At 50.3% G+C, this 26,767-nt stretch overlaps 10 protein-coding genes across 10 annotated transcripts; 4 read left to right on the top strand and 6 right to left on the bottom strand.

The window, feature by feature from the left end:
* Window positions 1–490: 490 nt before the first annotated feature.
* On the bottom strand, window positions 491–1,920 carry ANOM_002221 (S8 family peptidase; the record flags this gene model as incomplete). The annotated part of the gene is made up of 4 exons (XM_015547478.1): window positions 1,556–1,920; window positions 1,061–1,505; window positions 901–989; window positions 491–844 (listed from the first exon to the last, which is right to left on the bottom strand). The coding sequence occupies exons 1-4, from the start codon at window positions 1,877–1,879 to the stop codon at window positions 491–493; spliced, it is 1,212 nt and encodes a 403-aa protein (XP_015409892.1). The 5' UTR covers window positions 1,880–1,920.
* A 2,298-nt stretch (window positions 1,921–4,218) lies between these two features.
* Window positions 4,219–4,949, bottom strand: ANOM_002220 (uncharacterized protein; the record flags this gene model as incomplete). Its single annotated transcript, XM_015547477.1, has 3 exons — window positions 4,902–4,949; window positions 4,716–4,833; window positions 4,219–4,576 (listed from the first exon to the last, which is right to left on the bottom strand). The coding sequence occupies exons 2-3, from the start codon at window positions 4,799–4,801 to the stop codon at window positions 4,219–4,221; spliced, it is 444 nt and encodes a 147-aa protein (XP_015409893.1). The 5' UTR covers window positions 4,802–4,833; window positions 4,902–4,949.
* A 366-nt stretch (window positions 4,950–5,315) lies between these two features.
* Window positions 5,316–6,723, bottom strand: ANOM_002219 (putative ATP binding protein; the record flags this gene model as incomplete). The annotated part of the gene is made up of 2 exons (XM_015547476.1): window positions 5,316–6,484; window positions 6,554–6,723. Coding segments are annotated over 2 exons (1,227 nt in total), but the record flags the coding sequence as incomplete, so codon positions are not given.
* A 217-nt stretch (window positions 6,724–6,940) lies between these two features.
* On the top strand, window positions 6,941–9,106 carry ANOM_002218 (putative cell cycle control protein (Cwf19); the record flags this gene model as incomplete). Its single annotated transcript, XM_015547475.1, has 2 exons — window positions 6,941–8,221; window positions 8,279–9,106. 2 exons carry the CDS (start codon window positions 6,941–6,943, stop codon window positions 9,104–9,106), a joined length of 2,109 nt encoding a protein of 702 aa, XP_015409876.1.
* An 888-nt stretch (window positions 9,107–9,994) lies between these two features.
* On the top strand, window positions 9,995–11,294 carry ANOM_002217 (D-mandelate dehydrogenase-like dehydrogenase; the record flags this gene model as incomplete). The annotated part of the gene is made up of 5 exons (XM_015547474.1): window positions 9,995–10,047; window positions 10,117–10,331; window positions 10,399–10,808; window positions 10,895–11,134; window positions 11,196–11,294. The coding sequence occupies 5 exons, from the start codon at window positions 9,995–9,997 to the stop codon at window positions 11,292–11,294; spliced, it is 1,017 nt and encodes a 338-aa protein (XP_015409879.1).
* A 566-nt stretch (window positions 11,295–11,860) lies between these two features.
* On the bottom strand, window positions 11,861–14,492 carry ANOM_002216 (putative C6 finger domain protein; the record flags this gene model as incomplete). The annotated part of the gene is made up of 3 exons (XM_015547473.1): window positions 11,861–12,726; window positions 12,789–13,087; window positions 13,702–14,492. The coding sequence occupies 3 exons, from the start codon at window positions 14,490–14,492 to the stop codon at window positions 11,861–11,863; spliced, it is 1,956 nt and encodes a 651-aa protein (XP_015409878.1).
* A 1,808-nt stretch (window positions 14,493–16,300) lies between these two features.
* On the bottom strand, window positions 16,301–19,574 carry ANOM_002215 (tubulin-specific chaperone; the record flags this gene model as incomplete). The annotated part of the gene is made up of 5 exons (XM_015547472.1): window positions 16,301–17,128; window positions 17,575–18,666; window positions 18,721–18,811; window positions 18,862–19,315; window positions 19,403–19,574. 5 exons carry the CDS (start codon window positions 19,572–19,574, stop codon window positions 16,301–16,303), a joined length of 2,637 nt encoding a protein of 878 aa, XP_015409858.1.
* A 209-nt stretch (window positions 19,575–19,783) lies between these two features.
* On the top strand, window positions 19,784–20,595 carry ANOM_002214 (spliceosome assembly protein PRP11; the record flags this gene model as incomplete). The annotated part of the gene is made up of 2 exons (XM_015547471.1): window positions 19,784–19,825; window positions 19,894–20,595. Exons 1-2 carry the CDS (start codon window positions 19,814–19,816, stop codon window positions 20,593–20,595), a joined length of 714 nt encoding a protein of 237 aa, XP_015409857.1. The 5' UTR covers window positions 19,784–19,813.
* Window positions 20,596–21,355: 760 nt separating this feature from the next.
* On the bottom strand, window positions 21,356–23,524 carry ANOM_002213 (serine/threonine protein kinase CBK1; the record flags this gene model as incomplete). The annotated part of the gene is made up of 4 exons (XM_015547470.1): window positions 21,356–21,668; window positions 21,732–22,208; window positions 22,340–22,843; window positions 22,917–23,524. The coding sequence occupies 4 exons, from the start codon at window positions 23,522–23,524 to the stop codon at window positions 21,356–21,358; spliced, it is 1,902 nt and encodes a 633-aa protein (XP_015409862.1).
* A 1,266-nt stretch (window positions 23,525–24,790) lies between these two features.
* Window positions 24,791–26,292, top strand: ANOM_002212 (Tim22-complex subunit TIM54; the record flags this gene model as incomplete). The annotated part of the gene is made up of 2 exons (XM_015547469.1): window positions 24,791–24,884; window positions 24,944–26,292. 2 exons carry the CDS (start codon window positions 24,791–24,793, stop codon window positions 26,290–26,292), a joined length of 1,443 nt encoding a protein of 480 aa, XP_015409861.1.
* Between the last annotated feature and the right edge of the window lie 475 nt (window positions 26,293–26,767).

Raw genomic sequence — 26,767 nt, 5'->3', positions numbered from 1 at the left:
TGTGTACCAGTAAATTTGCTGTCTTACATACAGCAACATCGGTGGGTTTCTCGCAGGAATTGTGATGCCAGCCCTAGTTCATTCCCCGGGATCTCATCAACTACCGATTCCGCCCCGAGCAGGAGCTTGTCATGTGATTTGGGTTGCAGTCTAGAAATAAGGTCATGATTCGCGTTCAATCTACGATTGACATATACTAGAGATCTTGCTAAGCGCGGGTGATCTTCATGCCCTGCACATCCGGCTCGTTCGGCGACTGGTTACCCCTTGTAGATCGGACAAATTAGAAAGCCAAGTTTTAATTGACTACTAACATAAGTAAAACTCTGTACATGGATTCAGATAAAATCCTAATTCTTGAGCAAACAGCCTATGTATCACGCTGTATGCGTGCCATGCATATATCCGTCCGAATCAAAACGCTCGTCGTTTTCTAATCACCACTGTATTCCAGAAACAATGGGGAAGCACTCTAATGTACGCCTGGTACTTAAGCGTTACCGTTGTAGGCAAGCAGGTTGACGCTGCCCTTGGGATCCGTGACGACGTCCTTGGTGGCCAATTCCTTGAGGCGCTTGGTCACGGCAGCAGGGCCGTTGAGGTTCTCAAGAGCAGCGAGGTAGAGGGACAGGCCGACAATGTGGGGAGTGGCCATGGAGGTACCAGAGATGGTGTTGGTGGCAGAAGAGGAGCCAATCCAGGCGGAAAGGATATCCTGGCCGGGAGCGAAGATATCAACGACCTTGCCGAAGTTGGAGAAGCTGGCGCGGGCGTTGCTCTTGCTGATAGCGGCAACAGTGATGGCATTAGGGGCAGAGGCAGGGCTGGTTTGGCCGGCATCAGACTAAGAGAATTAAGTCAGTTACAGTTTCGTCTTTGCTCAAGGAAGGGGAGACATACGTTCTCGTTACCGGCAGCGACAATGGAGAGAACACCCTGCTGGAATGCGTTCTCGACCGCATCGTTGAAGGCCTTTGAGTAGCCACCGCCTGTGTTTTTGAAGTTAGCGTTCGCACATCCCGAGTATGAGTGCTAGTAGTGAAGAGCACTGTAAACTCACCCAAGCTCATGTTGATTGCAGCCTTGCTAGTACGCTTCTTGCTGACAATGTCGTTGGCAGCCCAGTTGAAGCCGTCAAGAATGATGGAAGTGCTGCTCGATTCACCCTGGAAAACCTTGACCGAAAGGACGCTGGCCTTCTTGGAAATACCATAAGTCTTGCCAGCAATGGTGCCGGAAACGTGGGTACCGTGGCCAATGGTGTCCTCATGCTCGCCGCCGGCAGCGTTGTAGGCCTTGCTGGCGCGGCCCTCGAACTCCTGGTGGTCGACATTGACACCGCTATCCACCACGTAGGCGAAGGTGCCCTCGCCGGCACTGGTGTCATAGATGTAGTCGGTGCTTTGCTCGCCCTTGTGGGAAATGCTTCCCAGACCCCAGGGGGCATTCTTCTGGGTGGTCAGACCATCGAGGTAGTAGATCTGGTCCTCCTCGACGTAGGCAACCTGGGCACGAGTTAGCCGTCATTCACAATGGTGAGCGGATGATCACAAACATCTTCGTTCTTGCGGATCTCCTCGATGGTAGCATCGTCGAAAGAGCCTGCATAGGCGGCGAACTTGTTGATCTTGTAGTTGCGCTCAATGCCGATAGGGCCATCACCGCCGGTGGCACCACGACGCTCCAGACTACGCTGGTGAATGTTGGTAGCCCAAGTGGTATGCTCCTGAATCTTCGCGTCGTCGATGCCAGACTTGAAGGTGACAATGTACTTTCCGGGAAGCTTTTCAGAAGCGCGGCGGGTCTCCTGCACAGGGGCACCGAGGACCGCGGGAAGGATAGCTCCGAGAAGGAGCAAGGTACGCTTGATGGAGTGCATGATGAAAAGCTTGCAAAGATGCGCGAGAACAACTCAAGTCGGAGGATAGAAACCGCTGGCTTGATGATAAAAACGAGGATGGGAGTGGGATGCAGGTGGTATTTATAATCTTCAGGAGCACTATATTTCCCCGTTCTCGAAACCGTTTCTACGAGTTTAGATCACTTGTACAGCATGCAATGACAAGGATGCTCTGTACTACAGGCCGTGGTTGAAACTCACAGGGTAACATTGCATCTCTCAGAGGACTGCGTTGTGCTCCACCGGAGATTACTCTATCAATCAGCGGACATGATGAAGGATGGGATTGGTGATGACCACCACGGACGCTGACCCGCTTCAGTCAAGAACCGGTGCTCCGATAGACGGTGAAGAAGACAAGGCTATGGCAAGTTGTCGAGGCTGCAGGGTTTGGCAGAGACCAGCATAGGACACTTTCCTCAAAGGAGTAACCGACGCTCAGGGTAGGGGCTTGGTGCCTTCAAAGGGAAGGTGGTATACCCCGCAGGCAATTAATTCTGAGAGGAGCTCGCCATAATGAGGAGAGTAAACGATATCAAAGACAGGGAGGGCCTAATGGCGCGGGCGATACCTTGAGGAGTGAAGATCATCCCAACAATGCGACAGAGATCAACGTGACCCATTCCCTTGGCTTGGCATCCTCACGCGATATCCGCATTTCCCTTCGTCTTCTATCAGGCATCAAGGGTTCTGATTGGGGGATCAGGTCTTGTCTGCATCTAAACTTCGAAGCATGAGCCCCAAGGTGAAGCCAAATCCGGCAACTTATGGGGTTGCATGAAGAGCAAAGTAAAAGAAAAAGAATAATAGCCATGTCCACCTATAATATCGCGCTTTTGGGTATTGGCGAGTGAGAACGGCTTGGTCAAGCGCCGCGAGAGGGGCTATCACACAAAGAAGTGGGATCTTTGCGATAAGCACTTTCTGGCCCCGCGCCCAAGAAGCTAAGCTAAGCAATCGCCGGGGCTACACCAGGGTTATGCGAACAGGCATGTGCTCTTGAAGGTCTTCTGATAGTATCAGAACTTCGGCACGCACACATTCGCCCTGTTTGGGGGGGGTGTTTTCCTGCCGCAGAAAATCCAGGCTCGCAGTCAAAGCATATGCCACGCCAGCAGTCGTTACACAAAAGTCCTGCAAGACGACAATACTCCGAGTCATTCGAGCGGCCAATGACACCAGCAAGCAGCCGGCCTACCCGTCGGCATCAGAGTATCTCATTAGGCACTACATGAGTGGCCCGTCTCCGCAAGCCATGGGTAGGTGGCAAGCCTACCGCCGGGAGTCCGAGCGACCAAGGCGCTTGGCATCAAGGGACGGCAGGGGCTAAGAGGGGAAGCCAAGAAAGGTGGTAGTCAAAGAGGCGGCATCGGCATTAGCGAAGGGCTCCAAGGCCCAACCCGTTGACCTGGCGAGTCAAATGATCATTGGCAGTGTCTTTCAGGTGCAGCACTCTGCAGGTGAAGTTTGTGGTGTGCCGCACGCACTAGTGCCCATCTATCTTCATGCATAAACCAGCCAAGCAAGTCCTTGGCATCTCTAGTTCCTACCAGTGGGCTGACGGAGCTGCAGGTTAATTAATGTTGGTGATGTTGCATTCGATGGGTCCGGCGACCTGACTTGCCAGGGGAATTAGACATTAAGCCTTCGTAGCTTTCCTAGCCTGCTCACGGCATCCCCGGCACATTTTAGGGAAGGAAAAGAGGGGAAGTAAGCAGGAGGACCTGCAGGATAGAGAGAGGGCCAGTCTTGTGTCAGGGCTGGAGGTGGTCAGCCCTGCCTCGTGATTGGCAGGGATTCAGCGGTGGCCTGAGGCTAAAGGGCACTAGCATCCAGGCAGCTAAATTCTTGGCATATCTTCTTCCATCGGGCTTCCGTTGGCAATCATTCACCCTTAATCTCTTTTTAATCTCTCGCTCCCAGGCGTCATTCTGGGCATTCGACTTTTGTCTCGGATTGGAGAGGAGCAATGCCATGCCTCGGGACGAGAACTGATCAAGAACCCCTTCATCTTCATCTGATACTAGTTCGGTCGGAGCACCGCAGCAAATCAAGTAATAACATGCCTTCGATAACGTCATTCGCTCTAAATTAATTTATGCACCCTGTGTACACACTAACAGCGATTGTTCAGCCACCCGATAAGCGCCGGTCTTGGCCCTCTTTCTTTTGGCTTTTACCCTTGTGACGCATATAGATCTTGACGGGACTCATCCATGGTGTAAATGTGCCCATTATGGATCCAAATTGCTCGATCGCCCGTAGTATCCGACATAGCCGAATCATCCAGACATCTGCCCTCTAAAGGCGCCCGTCCTTCATGAGCTTTTCTTCCACGCATGTTTCTTAGCTGCCTCCGTGTTTTTGAATGGAAATCCTGCCGTTCTCTTGTCTGCTCCCGTCTTCCGACTAATCTTCCCATTACTGCTGGCAAAGAGTACACACCAGAGCCCAATGGCGGCCGTCATTGAGTACCCGATCATCCCTATAGCAAAGGCAGTGTGACCCGAGGACAAGTACCGGGTATACGCGTAGAAGGCAGAAAATCCCTGGAAAAGCCCTGTTACGATCAATGTGGGGACGGCATATGGTCCCTTGGGATCGCTGTCTTCTGTGGTCACTGGCTCCGACACCGTGGAGTTCAAAGGGATCGATCCGTCAGCATCACCGTTAGGACTGCAATGGTGAGCAAACTAAACCCCAGGCACCGTGCGAAGTATATCTCCATTTCTATAGACGGGTCAGGGTGAGTTCTTTCAAGCCATGGAGCCAATTACACGCTGTCTTGAGTAACCTGGGATAGTATAACGCTTACCAGAAGCCGATCTGGTCTCGTCCAACAGCAAGGTTGTCATGATCTGCGGGACGGTGATCAAGGATATGCTCTGCAGTGAGAGCCATCCCGCTGTGGAGTAGGTATAAGCATAGAATACCTGTCGTGGGACGATCGTTAGCTGGTCTTTGTTCAAATGCGGGGCTGGCAGACCATCAACGAACATACATCCATGATGGAATTGGATCGATCAAGGAAAATTATGGATCGGTCGCAATTTACAAAGTTGACAAGAACTGTTACAGCTTGTGCCAACTGATGTGACAAGGAAAAAAAGAACAGGCAACAATCAACCGGCGGAGCTTGAGCTCTGACATCATAAGTTCTATTTTTGTCTTGTTTGCACTGGGAGCTTGGGAGCTTGCCCTCTATACACATGACTATTTTTTTTCTTTAGCTGTTTTCTTCTTTATGTAGGATGCCTTTTAGTATATCCATTTATCTCGTGTCTAGTTCATTTATTCATGCATATGTTGGGAAAAGTATGAGATGTCAAAGGGACTGTGTTAACGCCGTGCAATAGACCAAAGCCGGGGAAATCGATCAAGACGAGTAAAACAAAAGAGACTCAAAATCATTGGTTCATCTGGCTCGCTCGCAAGTATCTAGCAAAGCTAAGATCCTGATCGGATGGCGCGCCCTTAGAATCGGCAAGTGCATCCTGATACCGCTGAGAGAGCCCATCATTATCGGCAGCCCGAGGAACACTCGACTCATCCTCACTATCATCCTCCTCCTCAGGCTCCTCGTAGTCTCCCCTTTTTTGGCAGCCGCGAGTTCCTCTTCCTCCTCCTCCGCTTCACTGACGGTTTCCGCCTCGTTCTCGGCACGTTTGCCCTTACTAGACCCAGAGACATTCATATCTTTCATCAACTTGCCCAGTTCCTGTTCCCGGTGGGCTGCTTGGGTCTCTTCGCGCTCCTGCTTCTTACGCTCCAGCTCCGGTTTGTAGTCACGCTCGAACTCTTGACGTTTCTCTTCGACCGCTTGGAAGAACTCGTCGATGCCGTCTCCGGTCATTGAGCTCACGCCCACGATGTTCAAATGCCGGTAAAACTCTTCGAGCATCAGACTCATGCTGTTCAGTAGCGAGCCCATGTATCCACTTCCTGACCCGAAACCTCCAGCACCGCCCTCTGTTCCGAAGGCTCCCGACTCCTCTTCTTCCCGCAAAGCCTGCTGGAAGGCGTCAAAGTCGGTCATCCACTCCTTTGCAAATTCAGCATCCTGAACGTCGGTTTTATTGAACACCAGAATCATTGGTAGTTTAGTCTTGTAGAGAATACTGCAAGCGTAAAGCATATTACTCATGAAAGTACTCGTGGAGCTTGCCCGTGGGGTATCAATCACATATGCAATCACGGTGGGAAACGAGGAAGCCAGGGTCTCAAGCAGGATACTACCCGATGCACTCCATACAAAGACTTCGATCTGTCCGGGGGTGTCGACCAGGATATGCTCGATAGGCTTCGCAGACGGGTTACTTGGGTTCGGAGCGGTACGCTTCTCCAACAGCGCGATAATCTGATCCACCTTCGTAGCAAAGAGGTTCAACGACGTCAGAATACCACCGTTGGGGCCCAAGTTGTACTGTTTCATGACCTCTTTGTAATTGATGGAATCACGGATATCGATGTTACTCTCAAACGGTACGGAGTACACGGCGGGGTCCAGATTCAGAACGTAAGGAATCTTCTTCTGCGAGTGGAGGTACGAGTTAATTCGCTGCATGAAAGTCGTCTTTCCAGAGCCTTAATGTGAAAGATAAAACCAGTTAGTGTCACCGTAGCATCGATCAAGAAACCATCTATCTTTGTTACCTGCCATGCCCACGCAGACAACGGCCACGGGTGATTGCGCCATGATGAATAGCGTCAAGTAAAATTTCTCTCAGTGCTGCTCTTTCCCGTGTGTAATATTGCTCGAGTAGTAAAAACTCTCTAGTATGTATCACCGCATGAGACACGGGAGAATGAGAGCTGTGTGATGGTCGAGGAAATAAAAAAAGGAAAGAAAAATTCGAATAATTTCTTCCAAACGCGCGGGGAATACTTCTTGAGGATCTGCTCGGGTGGAGTCCAAAAAGGCCGGCCAGACGTCATTAGCGCCTTTTCCGCTTTAGTCTTTTGTTTCGGCAGTTTCGCCTTTCGAACTTTCACTGCACCACCTGTATCACACCGCACGGGTCACTCCTAACACCAGGAAACATGGCTCTGGAGGATTTTGAAAAGTCATTGGCGGAGGATCAGGAGAGACGGCGCGAGAAGAGCGACAAAGAACGACATCGGCATCGCGACCGAGACCGCAGTCGGGATCGCTCTAGACACCACCGCCATCATCACCATCGCCGCCATTCGTCCAGATCCAGAGAGCGTGAATCCGATCGGCACAGGGATTCGCGACACAGGGATGAGGACAGACATCGGCATAAACGATCACGCCATTCTACCGACCACGGAGACGATCGCGACCATGCCCATAAGCGCCGACATCGACATGAAAGCCGAGACGACGAAGCGTCGGCCCCGAAGGAGGAAGTCCAGGAGGAACCGACTCGCTTAAAGAGAGATGCATGGATGGAAGCTCCATCGGCGCTGGACATTGACTACGTGCATCGGCGTGATACGACGCGATTAGAGGAGGAGCCAAAGCCCAAGATGCTACAAGCAGACTTTGAGCTCAAGATTCATGGCAGGGAACTGAATCAACATTTGCACGATCTTAAGGACGGAAAGGCATTAGAGGAAATCCAGGAAGAGCAGGCGCAACATGATGTTGACTACACTTTCGGCGACTCTGGCTCACAATGGAGAATGACTAAACTGAATGCCGTTTACAGGGAAGCGGAGGAAAGTGGAAAATCAGTGGAGGAAATTGCTATCGAGCGCTTCGGAGATCTACGTTCCTTTGATGATGCACGCGAGGAAGAGGCAGAATTAGATCGTCGCGAGCGGTACGGCGAGGGCTATGTAGGCAAAGAAAAGCCATCGGGTGAACTTTTCCAAGAGAGAAAGCTACAGGAGGGCGTCCACCGAGATACACACGAGCATGTCCGGAACCCTGAACAGGAACTAGAAGCTCACGGCCAGGGCAAACCGATTGATACAGAACCGCCACAGAACACTACGCAACCTCTTGACTTAACCGCGCTCAACCGCCTTAAGGCGCAGATGATGAAAGCAAAACTGAAAGGCTCTCCTGATGCTGGCGAGCTTGAAGAGCAATATAATGCCGCCGCGGCAGCCATGGCGAGCCGGAAGGACCCTGGTGTTGTGGTGTTGGGAGTCCAGCAGAACCGGATGCTTGCTGGCAAGAGAAATGAAGTCAAAGCTGTGGATACTAAACGAGGCCGGGAGAGGGGCCAAGTAGAAGAGAACGAGGATATGAGCATTGAAGATATGCTTCGCGAGGAGCGAAGAACCCGAGATCAGTTAGGAGGAGAAGGGAAACGGCTTGCGGAGAGAATAGCAAAAGATGCCAAATTCGAGGTGAGCTCCGCAATTGGAATCTATAGCCGCATCCGAGAGACTGACTAACTTGACCAGAATGATTTGGAGTACATGGATGACAACGCCTCCAAACTAGCACGACGGGTGCATCAGTCTGAAATCAACCTTAAGAACACGACTATCAGTGAATTCCAAAAGCTGAACCGAATCTTGGATAATTGCCCTCTTTGCCATCATGAGGACACGAATACTCCGCCTATTGCCCCTGTGGTATCTCTGGCGACCAGGGTTTATCTTACTCTTCCCACCGAGCCGGAACTCAATCAAGGGTGTGCTACCATTGTCCCCATTCAACACCGGACGAATCTTCTAGAATGCGATGATGATGAATGGGAGGAAATCCGCAACTTCATGAAGAGCTTGACCCGCATGTATCACGACCAAGGCCGCGACGTTATCTTCTATGAGAATGCGGCCCAGCCTCATCGAAAGAGGCACGCGACAATGGAAGTGGTGCCCTTGCCATATGAGCTGGGGGAGACTTCTCCTGCCTTCTTCAAAGAGGCTATTCTCGCGGCAGAGTCAGAATGGTCTCAACACAAAAAGTTAATCGACACGCTGGCTAAATCTAAGCAAGGATTGGGCCGATCTGCCTTCCGCCGTACGCTGGTGAAAGAGATGCCATACTTCCATGTCTGGTTCGAACTGGACGGAGGTTTAGGGCATGTAGTCGAGGACGACAACCGCTGGCCCCGAGGCGACCTCTTCGCACGCGAAGTCATCGGGGGAATGTTGGATTTAGCTCCAGATGTGATCAAGCGGCAGGGCCGCTGGAACCGTGGAGGTGATCGACGAGTTGATGGGTTTAAGAAACGGTGGAGGCGATTCGACTGGACGAGGGTGCTTTTTGAGGGGCAAACCTAAGTTCCTACTCTCCATGTTCATTTGACCGTAATATAAAGGATTTTAGGAGCCTCTTGTTATATATCTCTCTTCTCCCGAAGCGGATTAATCATGCACACCGTTATTGACCATAGCGACTGTTGTAATTCCACCATGTTGCGCCTTCATCTGTATGAGCTGGTAACCGTTTGTACACCAGGATGCTTTTGTAGAACCACCTTGGAAAATTTGGACCAATGCAAATATCAATACTTATGGCTGCTGATCCATCCGTCTTTCGCCTCGTATCGGCGGTTTTCCGAACCTTGAATAAGTCCGGGGGCTTGTTGATAGTCCACTTTACCCGCGGGTACTCAGTCGGAGATTCCCATGTATAGAACCATTGTCATCGCGGATATCTCCGACATGACCGCCTCTTCAATCGCAATAGCAACTCCCCTGTTACGGCCGAGAAAGACAAGGGCGAAAATACGGGGTAATCCCGAGCCCTAGATGGCATCATTTCATCGCGACTTGAGTTAGAGAATAAATTCAACCAAAAGGGACATTGAAATGATAAGAAGTGGGGCACGTGGGGGAAGTTCGTCGTTGCGACGGAGGAATTCCTTGTCGTTCTTCCCCTCCTTCGCTTCTTGTTCTTCTTCTATCCTTCTGTTCTTTTGGTCCCAGGCAAAGTGCACGTCCGTGGTCTCATACCGACCTGAATTACCCCTTTGCGATTGTTGTGGCAACAGCAATTGAGGCGCGACACACACTCGGCCGAACATTATATCAACTTCCCCGCGCCGTATCTCCTCTCGGGTTAATTCAAGTGCGTGGTGGACTCCTGACTCATTCCTTTCCTTTTAATATACCATTTGTCTGTCCAACGACTTGCTAACAAGTGTTGTACTTACAGAAGTAGCAAATATGGCTTCGTCCGATACCAAACCCAAGGTTCTGCTCCTAGGAGCGATCATCCAGTACGGTTAACCCCCACTTTATACTATACAAACGGTCTTTGTATGTGCCAATCTAACAGTATGATCCAGCGCGCATACCACATGGCAATCCCTGAGTGATATTGCAGAATTAGTCAAACCAACCGCAACCAACCGTGCAGAGTTCATCCAAGAATGTAAAGACGGCAAGCTCGACGGCGTCGTCGCCGCATACCGCACCTTCGACTCAGTGAGCATCACCGGCTTGGTAGACGAGGAATTGGTGAATGCCCTTCCGAGCTCGTTGAAGTACCTGGCCCACTGTGGTATGTTACGCCATTTCCCATCTCATGCTATTACTTATGTTGAGCACAACCTAATGGGACTATACAGGCGCCGGATACGATCAAGTCGACGTCCACGCCTGCAGCGCTCGCACGCCCCCCATCCGCGTCTCAAATGTCCCAACAGCCGTTGACGATGCCACTGCCGACGTAAACATGTTCCTCATTATCGGGGCTCTCCGCAACTTCAACACGGGCATGCTTGCCCTGCGCGAGGGCAAGTGGCGCGGACAACCGCTCCCTGCCCTGGGCCATGATCCCGAGGGCAAAGTACTGGGCATTCTGGGAATGGGCGGTATTGGCCGAAACCTGAAGAAGAAGGCCGAGGCGTTTGGCATGAGAGTCATCTACCATAACCGGCGGCAGTTGACCGAGGAGCTGGCCGGTGGGGCTGACTATGTGACGTTTGACGAGCTGCTGGCGACGAGTGATGTGATCAGTTTGAACTTGCCCTTGAATGTGGGTTTTCCGTCCAAGTAGCCATGCACTACTACAGTGGATATCTCATATGGCCAGATGGGCTAACGTAGATGCGTCTCTCACAGAAAAACACTCGCCACATCATCGGCAAGCCCGAATTCGACAAGATGAAAAATGGCGTCGTCATCGTGAACACTGCTCGTGGTGCCGTTATCGACGAAGCAGCCCTCGTGGACGCCCTGGACAGCGGCAAAGTCTACTCTGCTGGTCTGGACGTCTTCGAGGAAGAGCCCAAGATTCATCCTGGTCTCGTCCGGAACCCCAATGTGATGCTGGTCCCCCATATGGGCACCTGGACTGTTGAGGTATGTTCACCAGCCCTATCCTTCTAACATTGACCGAGACTAACTTGTGGCGATGTGATAGACTCAAACCGCCATGGAAGAATGGGCCATGGAAAATGTGCGCTTGGCAATTGAAGCTGGGAAGCTAAAGAGTCCTGTTCCCGAACAGGCTGATCTATAGATTTGCTTAAGAATGCGAAATGTTACGTTGCATCCTTTTTGACTTTCGATTGGACTTGTACATGGACTTTATTATAGAGGGTCGGGACGTCTGGTTGCGTCGGTATATACATATACATAGGGCGGCTTTCAATGCGGGACGATTACATGAATGACATTGTCGCGAGACATCCTCCAACGGAACTTTGAGTTGGATATGGTTTTTCAAGAAGCTAGATTTGAGAAAACTGTACAACAAATCTCTCATCATTGTATTTCGTAAGAACTTATGCACCCTGAACGCCATGGTGCTGTCCTGCCCTGATTGCGGACAGGACTAAGAATAGCAATCAACTCCTGAGTCATGACGTCCTCCATACCAGGAAAACCAAGATGATGATAGAGAAAAAAAATATAGTCACTGAAAGTGAGGGATATGGTCGAAAGGAAAGAACAGGTCTAGTTAAACATCATTAAAAAAAAGCCCCAAAAAAAACTTCGCCGGCAGTGTGCGAGGGCTCTTTCTCCCATAGTACAAAATCCACGCCAGAGTCATCAAATGCAAGTCGGACAAAGCCCGATAACTTTTTACTCCCGTGATACGAACCAGGAACGGACCACCATACCGCAAATACGTTTGATAACTTGCGTGGTGCCTTTCCCACCTGCTTCTTGTTCGAGGAACTTCTGTGCAACGTAGAGCTTAGCTCCAGCATCCTTCTCGTTCGTTGTGATGGGTTGGGGGAAGCTGCGCGGGAAATCTGCCCAGCGCTGTCCGAGATGACGCGCAATAGCGATTGAATAGATCACATCACGGTTTTCAAACGTATCCAACAGCGTGCGGCAACGGCCCAGTGTATCGTCAATCTCTTTGGCTGAACTAGCCTCGTTGTCATGGAGAGTAAGAAAGTGGCCAACTGCGCTCCAGAAATCCAGCGATCGTTGCGCTAACTGATCCGATAGACCCGGGGGATTTGTGGGCGTTTCTCTGGGAGGAAACTGTGCCAAGGGATTCGAGTCCAGATGTTCGCCCGTGATCATGGCCTCAATGACGTCCAGTCGTTTAGAAGCGGCTAATAAATCATAATCTTGGCCATGGCTTCCATTCGATACATTCATAACATGACGGCATAACGTCATGGAGCTCCAGACCACGGACGCTTCAAAGCTTTCTAGTCGTGCGATGACATTCGGGTCATTGAGGTTCTGATCGTTGAATGCCTCGATTAGCGCCGAATACTCGGCCATGAGCTGGGCATTGGCCAAAAGGTGAGTCAAAGCCTTCTCCTGGAACCAACGCGTCTCGAAGAATTTGTCAATGGCAGGAGCATATGTGGCAAGGAACACCGCCTTGATTTCTTCTAGACGGTTCGGCTGAATGGCAGTAATAGGATGAGGTGGGGGAGGAGGGATCCCTCTCAGCGCCAGAAGATCGCTGATTTGGACTTGCTTCACTAAACAGGAGATAAGCACAAGAACGGGCGTAAAGCCAAGAACACTCCGATCGACAACGCACCTCTGAAGCTTGTAGGGTCCGACGATGTCGTGGTGTTCGCCGGATTGACAGTCGGCTGCAAGCCACCCTCTACAGCATTCTGCACACTGGCCATGTTCGAAGAGTTGTTTCCGTCCAATGTTGGATCGATCTGCGCGCCGTAATCGTATCTCTCGGTGGACGTGCTGGGAGACTCGGACGGAGCAAAAGGCTGAGAGACCGCAGGCACGTAACCCGGAGGAGCAGAAGGGTATGTGGGGGTCGACGAGAGGTAGAAGGATCTTGCGGGTTGACCACCAGCGACGGATGTGGGTTCGGAGCTGGTTGTATAGCAGAAGGAGTCGGTTGTTGTTTAAACACCGGATCGTAACCTAAACATTCACGTTTACTTTTGACGCAGTTTCGGCAGACGGGATGGCCTTCGTCGCACTAAAGTATTGCCCACCGTCAGTGTGAATGTGGGAAAGGGAGTGACACCGGGCAATATTGAATAATTTTCCACGCATAAAAATAAAGACAGAAAACAATAATAAAGGCAACAGAATTGGGTTGTCGGGCGGGAGGAAAACAGTGGGCAACAACAAGCGACACCGCGAATGGCGGGGTTTCTTGCAGGCGAGCCGAAGGCAGAGCTTGCGACACAAGCGAAGCGACCACAACACATTTCCTTCCCCGACGCCCACCCAACCTGTTGCTCAAACCTCCCCGTCCACAATAAATGGATTAACAGCTTCTTGATCTGCTCTTTCACATCACGTACCTTGATTCTCCGTTTTCGACATGTTAAACAACCTGTCTTGGTTCTGCGCTTGACTTCCTTCTTATGTCGGCCGCCAGAGAGCATCTTGTTCGGGTCTCCTGGTAGTTGGTACCGCATTTGCGCACTCGAATTCATTCCCATTTGCCCAACGTTGTTGGATAACCCGTCATGTACTGGCCTACCGAGGCCATTGGGGGCATGGGCGATCCGATGGGGGCTTGTGGCACATGCGACGTCTGTCCCTGGGTAGAGTGATGGTCCATTGTCTGCATCGAGGGTGCGTTCATCGGTGCAGAACTAGCTTGATGGTTGTGATACATGTCGGAGCTCTGCTGCTGGTATTGTTGCGACTGGGGTTGCGACTGCATTTGACCCTGCTGCTGGGGTTGATACTGCTGTGACGGCGCATGTTGCTGTTGCTGTTGCTGTGGCTGCTGATACTGCGACTGTGATTGCGGTTGCACTGATTGGTTCTGTAGTGGAGGTAGGTGTTGCGAATGTGTACCATTGGACGGCAGCTGCCATGAAGAGTCGGGGGCAGGCGAAGGTCCCGGTTGTTCGCCAATATTACTACCAGGTGTTGCCGAAACATGCGTAGTAGGCTCCGGCCCGCCGAGTCCTCCGTCATCGTGTTTTGGGTCTGGATCGTCGAACGAGAAATGCGTATCTGTTCCCAAACCCCCGTCTGTAGCTGGCAAGGTAGTGTCTATCGGAGGTAAGGATGTGTCAATTGGCGGCAGAGACGGTATTGATGGGTCCAGTGGTGGGAGCGTTGTGTCTACACTTGTCACAGGGGTGTCCATTGCTGGTAGAGATTTATCTATAGGGGGCAGAGAAACATCCACGGCTGAAAACGTAGAATCTTCGGCAGAGGTGCTCGTCGGTGCAGCCAGCGCATCGGTTGGTTCGGCGGCCTGTTTTGGCAGCTCGCCAGGTGTGCTTGCAGGATCTGCCGTCTCCGCCATTTTCCTTGTGGTATGATCTCTTTAAGAAAAGTGTGCTGTCGCGCGAAAAGAATCCCAGGTATTGATTGACGTCGGGCGGAATCGATTAAATTTTGCAGGCGCGAGCCCTCACCGTAAGGCAAAAACGAAAATATCCTCGATGGTCGATAACCTTAGCCGTAGACTAAAATGCCGTGTGCCCGTCAACAAGTGCGGCGCTCTAGCTGCGGTTTTAAAGGCACTGTTAGCCAACCCATTTCAACGCAAGCTGAGTGTAATCCATCCGCCAATAATATGTAGCTAAGCCCAGAGACATCTGTCTCAGGGATAGGAACGGTGGTATTCCAAAGCTGGACCGAAGAGACATGGTTTCTGCCGGGTTGCGCATAGCACTGGCTGGAAATGTATTGTGTAATACTGCGAGGACTGTCTGCGTATGGCAGGCCCGTATGCATCATGCTATTCAATGAGAATTGTAGCGATGTATAGTCACTCTTCCCAAAGATTCACACTCAGCCAGAGCCAGTAACATTATAGTCACCCATGGCCTTTGGGTATGGTACGCGACTGGATGAAATCTTCCGCGGTGCTGACAGCAAGAAACAACCACCGCGCATCACCAGGTGCAGTCTCCATATGCGACACTGAAACAGAGAGTGAAGGGCTAGATCTCCAGGAATGCAGCGAGTGAAATGGCTGAGGTTTTCGGGCTGATAGAGGGGAAAGAGACGTGTCTCGGATGCGAGTGACCGGGGACAAGCGATGAAACGAAGCTTTCTCGTTTACTTACCATGTACTGGTCCAAATAAGCGAAAAGAAGCGAGCCGAAATACTATTCCACCAGAACTATGAAATCGGGACCAGACAGTCTCCGCATTTGGAGTGGGTTGTGACGAGGAAAGTTGCGATAAGGTCGTTGCGCGACAAAAGTGAGACTTAGCTTAAGGGAAAGAAAGTCTCTCCTCCCCGGATTTTTGACAACGCTGCCAAAGTTGCAACGGAAGGGGGAAAAAAAAATTGACCACCCAAGAAAGACTGTGGCAATACAACAACAACATCACCACCACGTTTCTCTTTTTTATATCAATGTATCTTTCTGACAACAACACCACGATTTATTGGTTTCCATTCAATCTGAAATATACGGTGAATCCATTCGGATTGTACTATCTCATCAAACTAATTCAACAATATTCTATCCTCCCAGTCCGACTCTCTGCAATACTCCCCAATACGAGGTTCCCTTGCCAATCTGGGAGAATTAACTGGTAGCCACCATCGGAGATTGATCAGTTCAAAGCGTGTCCCTTGAATCACACTCAATTTTCACACCATGTCTAATTCTCCTTGGCATAATCCCTTTTGGAATATAAAAACATGAAAGAGAAACCTCGATGTTCACTCGAGTAAATCTCGGTGCTGTGATATACTCCATGGCTGAGTATGTAGAAAGCACAGCCCGGGCCCTCTTCCGAATAACTCGCGCTCATGATCCATCTTGTTGACCAAGATCTATCCATCCACGGTCCGGGAAGAATGACGGCGATCTAACACTATAATTGACTCGGTATTCTTCCCGTAGACAAGCTATTCATAATGCATAAATAGGGCCTTATCGCTCTGTAGTCGTTTCTGGTATATCATCTCTTTTCTCAGTGGGTTCTCACTTAGCTATAACTGAGAGGATGTCAGACTTGGCCCCTTGGTGTATGTTCAGGATACGCACTGGTTGCGGACCAGCAAGTGAACGCAAGTATGCGCATGGACCACTCATCTGGTACATAAAGCAGCGCAACGTAGACGAATTATAGAGCATATCCAGTGTTGTTCTATTTTCTCATAACCTTTGGCTTGCGCTTTTTGAAAACGACGCCCGCACTTGCTTCTTCTGGTTCATCCTTAACCACAGGCGCAGGGGGCGCTTCAGACGGTTCCTTTTCAGTTTGCGGCGTCTGCTCGGAATCTGCAGCTGCAGAGTCACCCTCGCCCTTAGCTGGGACGTCAGCAACCTCCTGGTCATTCTCCTTCGGAGTCGCCTCAGAAGCCGAAGGTTTCGCTTTCTTGACATCCTTCGTAGACTCCAGAAGGGCATCCAAATCCGCATCGTCCTGCGCACCGGGATACTCCTTAGTCCTCGACCCCCAACCCTTGCTAACAAACCTTTCCGCCTCCCGTTTAGCCTCCTCTTCTTCCTCGTCCCCCTCATGCTTGCGCTTGCGAACCCCAAGCGAAGGACCCGTCTTCTCTCCATCTGCGCCAATTACTTTCTGGGAAACCGTCTGCCACTCCCCAGCCAGGGCCATATCGCCACGATACTCGTCCGGAATCGCAACACCCATCTCCGCCAATTGCGCCATCTGCTTTTTCCTCTCGTCCAGGGAGACTGACCGCGGTGGCGCTTGAGGAACTGGCGCGGCTGGTTTCCAGGAAGCTGCATTGCCGCCGTTTCCAGCTGCATTACCGGAGACAATTCCTCGTAGTCGTTCAACCTCATTCTTGGCCCTCTGGGTTTCCCGCTGTTGGCGCTCGTTGTCTCTGTGGATGTCCCGGAGGAATCGCTTCAGGTTTCCTTGGTGCTTGCCCGTTGCTTCATGTTGGGTTTTCTCGAATGCTGTGTCTCGGATGAATATCTTGCATTGTTTGCACCAGTATCTGGGCTGTAATTATGTTAGCTGCTTGGGTTGGGTGTCTTGCGAAAAAGCTTAGACAATGATGCGAATAAAATTGGAAAGTGATCAAAGCTTACGGCTGACTTCCAATGCTCTGCCATTTTTAAAGGATTGTTCTTCGTCCAGCGTGTGGAAGATTTTCGTGGAATATGAGTTATTCGATAGCTAAATGATATCACTTTTATTGCGACTCGGCGATAAATGATGCTTCCTGAGCGCGATCGGAGCTAATCCCGATATAGTAATCACGGGCTTGGTCACCGTCACATTGAAGTATATATTCACCTTTTTGGATTTTATTAAAAATGCAAATACTAGTACCAACATAAATATAGTATATCTGATATCACCAAGGTATTCATCGTAACTTATCCATGTAAAGGCTCTAATTACATAATGCCACGTTCATGTCAGGACTGTGTTGCTAACTCGACTCTGATCTTCGCCTCAGTAAGATCAGACTGGAACAAGAATCCAATATCTTTCGTACTATCCACAAGCTCAACCTCTCTTTTAACGAACGCGGAGTTATCGCTCGGTTGCGAGGGCTTGGCACCCTCATCTCCACTATCCCATCCGTCCTCATCATCTATATTCTGTTTACTGACGGGGTCCAACTCGTCCGTCTCCCAAATCAGCCTGAACTCATAAGGCGCCAGGCCAAACAGACGCGAAACAATGGCCTTAACTTGGTAAGTATCAAACGATCGGGGTATCTCCTTCACCTTGATTTCCTCCCTTGATGCATCGTCTTGATTCGTGTCTGAGGTGCCAGTCATCGGTAAATCTCGGCGTAAGCTGAATACTAACCTCAACAAGCGTGCAGCAACAGACCGTGGATTCACAGCAGCACCTGACCCTGTCGACGCTGTAGCTCTCTTAATCATAGGCTCACCATATATTCCACAAAGTTCACTATATCTAGGGTGCTTTGCGAGGATCTCCCGCTCCGCGCTTTCCGGGAAAGCAGATAACTCCTTGCCGATGAGCGAGAGGTAATAGAGCTCTCCATTGCTGCGATCCTTTTCTGTTATTGTGCCGTAGTTGAGCATTTTTAACGAGGATATTCGAGAAAGAGTTAGCATATATGCCTCGTCTACTGTCATTGTTTTCTCTGGCAACCCAGTGATCGTTGATGGGCCCACCGGTTGGTCGTAGAGAGGATTCCCAGATATGCGGAGAGTTTGGAGTCCAGGAAATACAAGTGATATATGGTTGATGAAAAGCCAATTGTCAATTCTATTCCTGGACAGATCGACCGACTGAAGGTTGTTTGAAAACCGTAGCGGGCATGCTTCATCTGAATTGGATTCATAAATCTTATCAACTTGATTTCCGCGTAGTGAAAGACGGTTCAGACTATTCATGGACGTAAGCTCTCTGAGGGAAGATAGAGAAGAGATCTCATTATCCTCCAAGGATAATGTCGTGATTGTGCTCGAAAGGGTTGATGAGATAGTTGAAATCTGGTTAGTGGAGGCGGTTAAAGTAGCTAGGGACGAAAATTGATATGTCAAAGCTGATATCTGTGAATGACTAGTTAGTCGATGCAAACTCAGATCCAGGTAACTTCAATATACCTCATCGCAAGAGAGAAGCGTGTCATCCAACTGAAGCTCTGCAATCCTCTCGAATTTCAAGCCTTCCTCCACAGGGCCCATCCGGTTTCCACTATTAATTGCGTTAGTCACAATGGATTACACATGTTAAATGCCACTTACTTCAACTTCAATGTTCTCAGGCGCTTGAGTGAGTCACATATACTTGCAACATCACCCCAACGATTCAAAAGATTTCGACTGAGATCAAGCTCGATAATCTTAGGGCAGGTCTGCTCGATCTCATTGCAGACTGACTGGATTTGTTCTGTGCTACCATCATGAGCAAGGACTCCTGCGACCCGTAGCCCATCTAAGAGAACAATCTTCAGCTCTTGCAGCTCGGCAAGTTGTTTTCGGATTTTGTCGAAACCAACTTCTTCTACAACCTTGCCGCTGATTTCAATCGGTTTGTGTAGAGCATCGCCGGAGACAGCACCACCAAGCTTTCTCCTGGCGGCTTCCTCTTCAAACTCAGATGCGTACTTCTCACGCAGAGCCTCTAGGAAGCTTCTAGGCTGGTCTGCAGCTCGAGACGGGCGCACAAACGACCCTCCAGTGGGGTGCTTTCTTTTGCCTATGATAAGTATGAGCAAGTGCAGTAAGATGCGAACAAATTTGCCAGAACAGATTAATTGTCAAGAATAAGAGAAAGATGCTGTACATGTAAAATATCTCACTCCTCCATGCTCTCCAGAGTGCTTCCCCCGTGTTGGGTCGTCCCATTCCACACCTAACCATTCGCCGGTGGTGCCTGCAACTTTCCCCGCGTAGCGGACGGTGCACAATTCGCCATTATAGGATCGCCGTTGGCACACAAAACTTGTTGAATCCATTATCATAAGCTCTTCTGTGCAGATTACCCTATTCGCAGGCATTCCACAGACATTCTATAGTTGACTTAAAGCTCATGGGCTGTCAATTAGGACAGACAGTCCCTCTCGTCCAATGATAATCGGCAAGACTGCTGACATAAGATTTCCATGGAATTTCCCTTTGAAGCTTATCACCCGCCGCGCTGTTCTCCTCCGCTACTATCAGGAATACCCAAGGTTTTTTTTAAAGGCAAATCATAATGGATTTCCAGGTGAGTCGATACCCTCTTCTTATGGCTGCTCTATCTACTGTGTGTTTTGTATGCTAACGCCGTTGAAGAATCGTGCAGGATCCAAATTCGGTGGCGGTGGTGTCGCATCGCAATCCGCGACCAACGCCGACCGTCGCGAGCGTCTTCGCAAGCTCGCCCTCGAGACAATCGACCTGGATAAGGACCCGTACTTCTTTAAGAACCATGTCGGAAGTTTCGAGTGTCGTCTGTGTTTGACGGTTCACCAGAACGATGGCTCTTACCTCGCCCATACCCAAGGCCGCAAGCATCAGACAAACCTGGCTAGACGTGCTGCGAGGGAGCAAAGGGAAGGAAAGAATCAGGATCCATCGACGCTGCCGGGTGCGATGGGCGTTCAGGTTAAGAAGCAGACCATCAAGATTGGTCGGCCTGGCTACAAGATCACAAAGATCAGAGATCCATTGACGCGACAGCTAGGTTTACTGTTTCAGCTGCAGTATCAGGAAATCACACCAGGTGTTCAGCCCCGAGTACGGTTCATGTCGGCCTTTGAGCAGAAGGTGGAGGACCCCCCGGACAAGAACTTCCAGTATCTTGTCGTAGCCGCGGAGCCATATCAGACGTGTGGTTTCAAGCTTCAGGCTCGGGAGATTGACCGTAGGGAGGGTCGCTATTGGACATGGTTCGATGAAGACAGCAAGGAATTCTGGGTTCAGATCATGTTCAAGACTGAACGAGAGGAAAGATTCAGCGGTGTCCCAGGTCTGGCACCGATGGACCCCAAGTGAGCTGCCTAAAGTGGTGGTTACGTATGGGTCTGCATGAGAAGGAAAAGTTGACGAAATTATCTTTCCATTCAACGGAGGTGCATAGGGCGTTTGAGGATCTGTTTTTTACTGCAGCTTTATGTGATTCAAATTCATGTTACCCCAGCTATTGTAATTTGGCCGAGAGCAGGCCTTCCGATGGTGTCCTTTATTATACCTAACTCTTTCTCCGTCTCAGCTGGTACAAACATCAACCTGGAACATTACTGAGTGCCACGGGAAATTTACAAGGATTGAAGCCTATTACCAAGTTCAAGTATTTCATGGGATTACCACCAACTATTTTATATGCAAACTAGACTGAGATGGAAAAGGTACAACTTTGTACTTTGGGTATTTTTCCTGATAAATGCATTGATGCATCAAGCTAGAGGTAACAAAAGTAGCCAGTCATTCGTGATCTGCACTTGTAGGTGTCACAGGCTCTGAACTTTCAACCAAATCATGCACTTGTTTGTAGTTCTGAAGGCTAGACACAGTGTGCAACTAGCGGGCGTCGTCTTGCGACATGCAAATATAGTAAGGAAGATGCACAGGTCGTTATCAATGACATGAAATGCCAAATGCGCTAGACGCTAGATGAAATCAAACGAACAAAGATATGTCGAGAATGTATCCTAGATAAGCCGCCGGAAAGACTCCCGCGCAAGCCTGCCCGCGGACCGGCTTTCCGAGGCGCTCATCCTGCATACAGCGATCATTCCGAGTATCAGTTCGATTCTCAGTTATTCTGGAAGGCATTGAATGCCTTGTATGTGTATCCGATGAACGGAAGGCTCATTTCAGCCTCCTGTTCCTCGGGCATGGCACGGGCCTGAGCACGATGGATAGCACTGGTATCTTCCTGAGGAATTTCGTCAATGGGGAAGTAGGACACGTCGATATTCGAGCTCAGCCGAGGTTCGAAGGGAGCGCGAATATTGCGAAGCTGCTCCCAAACAACACCACGGAAGAACGGATGGTTCTTGATCTGCGTGGCACCACCGAACTGGCCGCCGTCATTGCCAACACGGTGCTCTGCATCACAAAGGAAGCTGTATAAAATGGTCAGGCCCATGCATGTGAATATAGTGCCAAGAATGGGCGGGGGTAAATACCTTCGGATTAAGCCCTCGGATTCGCGAGAAAGAGTAAGCTCTTCAGGGAAATAGAGACATTCCCTCCAGTTCACGATCTTCCTGTAGGTATCGGTAGTATCCTCAGCACAGAAAGGTGGCCATCCCACAAGACATTCAAACATGATAGCACCAACTGACCACCAATCACAGAGATAGGTGTATCCTTGACCGTTGAAAATTTCAGGCGCAATGTAGTCAGGCGTGCCGACCGTTGAATAAGCCATGGCTCGACGGGACTTTCTCCATGTGTTAATTTGGCCACGGTTTGATACCGTGAGATTAATCGCATCACTAAAGTATCCCGAGTTACGGTTCTTATCCTTGGAGGTGGAATTCTTCAACAAGTTTTGATAGTATGAATTGTCATGAGTCTTCTTGCCGCCAGTCGAGAGACCGAAATCGGTAAGCTTAACATGACCACCACGGTCGAGAAGAATATTGTCAGGTTTGATATCACTGTAATTGAGTTGCTGTCAGTATATTATTTTGAGCACAAATGAATGCGTCAAACAAAAAAACAAGTAAAAGAAGAAAAACAGCTGGTAGGACAGCGATGGAACAAGTGATATGACAAGCGACCAACGTACCGATGAAGGAAGCCTAGTTTGTGAACTGCTTCGATAGCCATCACAATCTCTGCCATGTAGAATCTAGTGATGTCCTCGGAGAAGATTTCGTACTTGATCAGCATGGTCATCAGGTCACCACCAGGTAAGAACTCCATCAAAAGGTAGAGGTATGCGGTGTCCTGGAACGAAGCGTGTAACTTCACAAGCCAAGGGTTATCCTTGGAATCAGCCAAGATGTCACGCTCGGCGCGAACGTGGGCCAGCTGGTCTTTCTTGAACATTTCAGTCTTGATTAAAGACTTAAGCGCATAGATTTTGCCGTCCGTCTTCCTTTGCACAAGCTTAACCTCACCAAATGCACCCTTTCCAATAACCTTAATAGTCTGGAAGTTCGACGGCGTCTCCTTGGTCCGAAGGAATCGGAGGAAGTTCGACTCCTTCTTCGCAATAGTTTCTCCCTCCTGACGCTTGGCATCCTTGGAGATACTCGGGTCTTGGATCATCTTGTCCAGGTTCGTAGAACTGTTTATTCCAACACGGACATTAGTTGACCAAGTTCAAGTTCCTTCATTCCAACCATTCATGTGGGACTTACCGCATGTTACGATCGCGCGCACGCTCAATGTTCTCGTGGAAGAAAACATTCACCAGCTCCTTAGCGGCCTTACCACGTTTGTGGACATTCTCTGAGTATCGCTCTGGGTAGCGTTGGAGTTCTTCATTCTCGGCGGGAGTACGGGGGCTGCGCGGCATTGGCGGGGCTAGATGGCCAGGCTGTTGCTGGCCCGGGGCGGACGAGCCAGCGGTACGAGGTCTCTGAGCCGGAGAGCCTGAGCGACCGAAGAAGCCAGTCCGGTTCGAGTTCAGGTCCTGGTTGGAGAACTGCTGGATGAGGCCGTTGGTTCCATCGTTGGCGCCGTACCCCATGCGTGATTGATATGCGGGCTGCGGGGACTGCAAGTTTGACTGCCCATAATGCTGCTGAGCGTAGGCGGCCTGAGGAGGGTATGGGTTTGCCATGAAATATCCCTGGTTGTAGGCTCCGTTTTGAGCATCCATGTAATCCTGAGGGCCTTGGTTTTGGTAGATCGGCTGAGGGAACGCGGAAGGAGTTGTGGGATATGCGCGGTTGTTGGCCGCCGCATTGAAACCACGCTCGTTGTACCCGAAGTTCAGGTGGAGACGGTTATTATTGGGATCCATCTTTATACAAAGTCCCTCCGGTGGTCACTCCGTCCCGGATGAGGGGGTCTTTAAAAATGGGACAGGAGGCGGTTTGAGGTGAAAAGTGAAGACCTTCAAGGGGGAGGGGAATTGCCCAAAGGAGCGGTGGCTCAGGAGGTCGAGTGCGACAAGTAATCAAGAGGGGCGGATAATTAGTGGAGTGGACAACTCCGTACTCCACGGACAGACAAAGGAGAGAGACACGGGTATTACGGTCTCTCACTCTCTGTGCCGTATGAGTTGAGGAAGGGGTTGGTACCAAAGAAAAGAGAGACAGAGATCTAAAAGAAGGGGAAAGACTGGGGAGAAGGTGAACGCCCGTGGTGTGAGACCAGGAGCAGGAGCGTGAGCCAGTCGCTCCTCCTGTTGTCCGACTAGTCCAAGTCTGTAACTTTTTTACTGGAGTCTGGACTTTTGGGTTCATTAGCCATTCCACGCCTACGGAACACCATTGGTGCCACGAGTGCGGAACAGGGGGGGTTGGCTTTATTGGCCTGGGGCTGCCAGGCACCTTGGCCGGCTCTTCACTCGCTTGGCGCCACTTCGATTCCCACCTGACAAACCGCCCCGATTGGTCCTCCCCGGCTGACTCAGCCACATATACTTCTATTGTTTCGATGTCCTCAAAGAGATAGACTTGGATCGTGAGGAATAGTCAACCCGAGTTAATTATAAATAGAAGATCTTCGTCTCAACTCTATTGCCCGGAGTTCCATCCATATGAATGCTTCTTCTGGGGGAGAAACTAACTAGTCCATCCATCCCCCCCCCTTAGTAATATGAACTACGGAGTACGGAGTACTGTGTAATTACTCCATAACTTAGGGTATCCATCTCTCAAAGGTGGGCCACGGAAGCACCTCATCTTGTCGATGATAATTCCCTTCAACCCTCAACCAGAGTTCCAAAAGGTGGTTTGGAACTGAACGAATTGATCTACCTTGGGGAAGTAGCTACAAGTTCGAGACATATCTCATGTGTATACTCTGTACCACTAGTGCGTTAGAATGCCGCGCAGAAAAAATACCCTTCTTCCATCGGATTAACCATGTTCCGGATGACGGAGCGGCGCAGAGATCCCGAACTTTTTTTGGGCAAATGGACTATGATACGCATCCAAGAAGAAGGGATACTCCCTCCCTAGTACCATACCGTGCCAATCTGGTTATATACCACATACTTAATAACACCATTTGATTTCCTCCGTGTCATATTCAGCCAAATCCCCCTCCACTCTCGGAGACCATGGCGGAATCTTCGAATTCCGCTGCGGCCTCTGGCCAGACGCAGACCGCGGCAAAGCCTACGAAGGCACCGAACCCAGTATGGAAAATGATGGGTAAGTCCCCGACTACGTCCTGTGTCTCATATCAATTGGCACTAACCATTCTATCTAAGGGATGCCCAACTTCCGCCTTAAACTTCCTTCCCGCAATTGGATGATCTTTCTCACAGTAACCGGCTCTTTCACCGCTGCCCTGGTCTATGACCGCAAACAGAAGAAGCGTACACAACAGAAGTGGTGTGACTTGGTGGCGCACCTTTCCAAGGAGCCTCTCCCAATTGATCAAACGCGACGGAAGCTTACAGTCTTTCTGTCGGCCCCTCCTGGCGATGGTCTTCGCGTTGCCCGGGAACACTTCAAAGAATATGTCAAGCCTATACTAGTCGCCGCGGCCTTGGACTACCAGGTGATCGAAGGACGGCGGGAAGGCGACATCCGCGCTGGCCTTGCGGAGCGAATTCGCAAGTCTAGAAGGAAGTCCGGCGAGTCAAGCTCTGTGGTGGAAGAAACTGGCATTGAAGAGGTCGTTGCGGAGGCTAGGGAGAAGATGGGAGTGGTGGAGGAGCCAGTTCCCAAGGGCGATTTGATCATCGGACGTAATACTTGGAAAGAGTATATCCGAGGTCTCCATGAGGGCTGGCTTGGACCACTCGACCCGCCCCAGCCGCCTGTTTCGATAGATGTGCCGTCACCTTCCGAGGGAGCAGAGACCAGTGGCTCTCCCGATGACACCCCTACCGCAGAGAACGCCGAGAAGAAAGAAGAGCCTGAGAAGAAGGAAGAGAAGAAGGAAGAGAAACCGAAACCTACCGGCCCGACCCCAGCATACATCACTCCCGCCGACTACTCGTCACAAAACCTCCCACGATCTCTCCCACAGTCCTTGGACGGCTCCGTTCCGATCCATTTCCCTCACATTCTAGGATTCTTGAACACTCCTATCAGAATGTACCGATACTTGAACCAGCGCCACCTCGCCGATAGCGTCGGACGAGAGGTTGCTGGCATCGTTCTCGCCTCGACGACCCGGCCATACAACGATGGTTCATTCAGCACAGACTCCGAACTAACCCCAGCGGGTATCGACGCCGCTTCAGCCTCCGATAACCTGATGGGTGGAAACTACGAACAACAAACGCTTCTCGAAGAGGAAGAAAAGGACTGGCACAAGTCCGCGCACAAGAAGGATGAGGCGAACCCTGATAAGGAGCGCGAATGGGTGGACTCTGTCGTTCTGGATTCCCGTATCGCAGCCCGAATGCAGCGCTACGTCCTTTCGCCCGAAGATGAAGCCCGCTCGCAACGGATTGCCGAGGGCGCAGAATACATCCTTGGTCAGGAGCGGCCCACGCCCGTTCCTTTCTGGCAGCGTATGTGGATTAAGTACGGATACGGTGAGGACGAGGAAACCCTCAAGAGGAAGCCTATCCTTGGAAACATTGACGGAGAGGACGACCAGTGATTCACGGCCCAGCTCAAATTGATATCTCGCATGGTTATGGAACGGAAACTCTAGATATGTGTGTTTGGGTTATATACACCAGCATTGGTTGGGATGGTGAACATAGGATATACCTCATCTACTGTACCAACAAATGAATCTATACTGTATATTAGTCTAGTTACGGCATTAAATTTCTACTCGTACATACTGGATTCGATGTGTTGTTCGGTATCAGACAAACTTCCCTCTTTGTATATTTTCCGCTATGCCCAGGTGTTGAGAAATGGTCTAATAGTTAACATTGACTCTATCCTCGCTCTATACAATACAGGATATATTTACGCAACCTGGGTGAGCAAGAAAGAAACAAGAAAATGAAGGGAAAGTTTGCTTTTGACCCTTTCACAGACTAGCTGGGTAGCTCCCAGTTCGACTGGTGAAATCTTAACTATACTAGTACTGGTACATCATCTCCGGGTGTTCCGATCGCTTG

Source organism: Aspergillus nomiae (genome assembly GCF_001204775.2).
Source record: "Aspergillus nomiae NRRL 13137 chromosome Unknown contig00041, whole genome shotgun sequence".
NCBI lineage: Eukaryota > Fungi > Ascomycota > Eurotiomycetes > Eurotiales > Aspergillaceae > Aspergillus > Aspergillus nomiae.
This window is presented reverse-complemented; position numbering and strand designations above follow the sequence as displayed.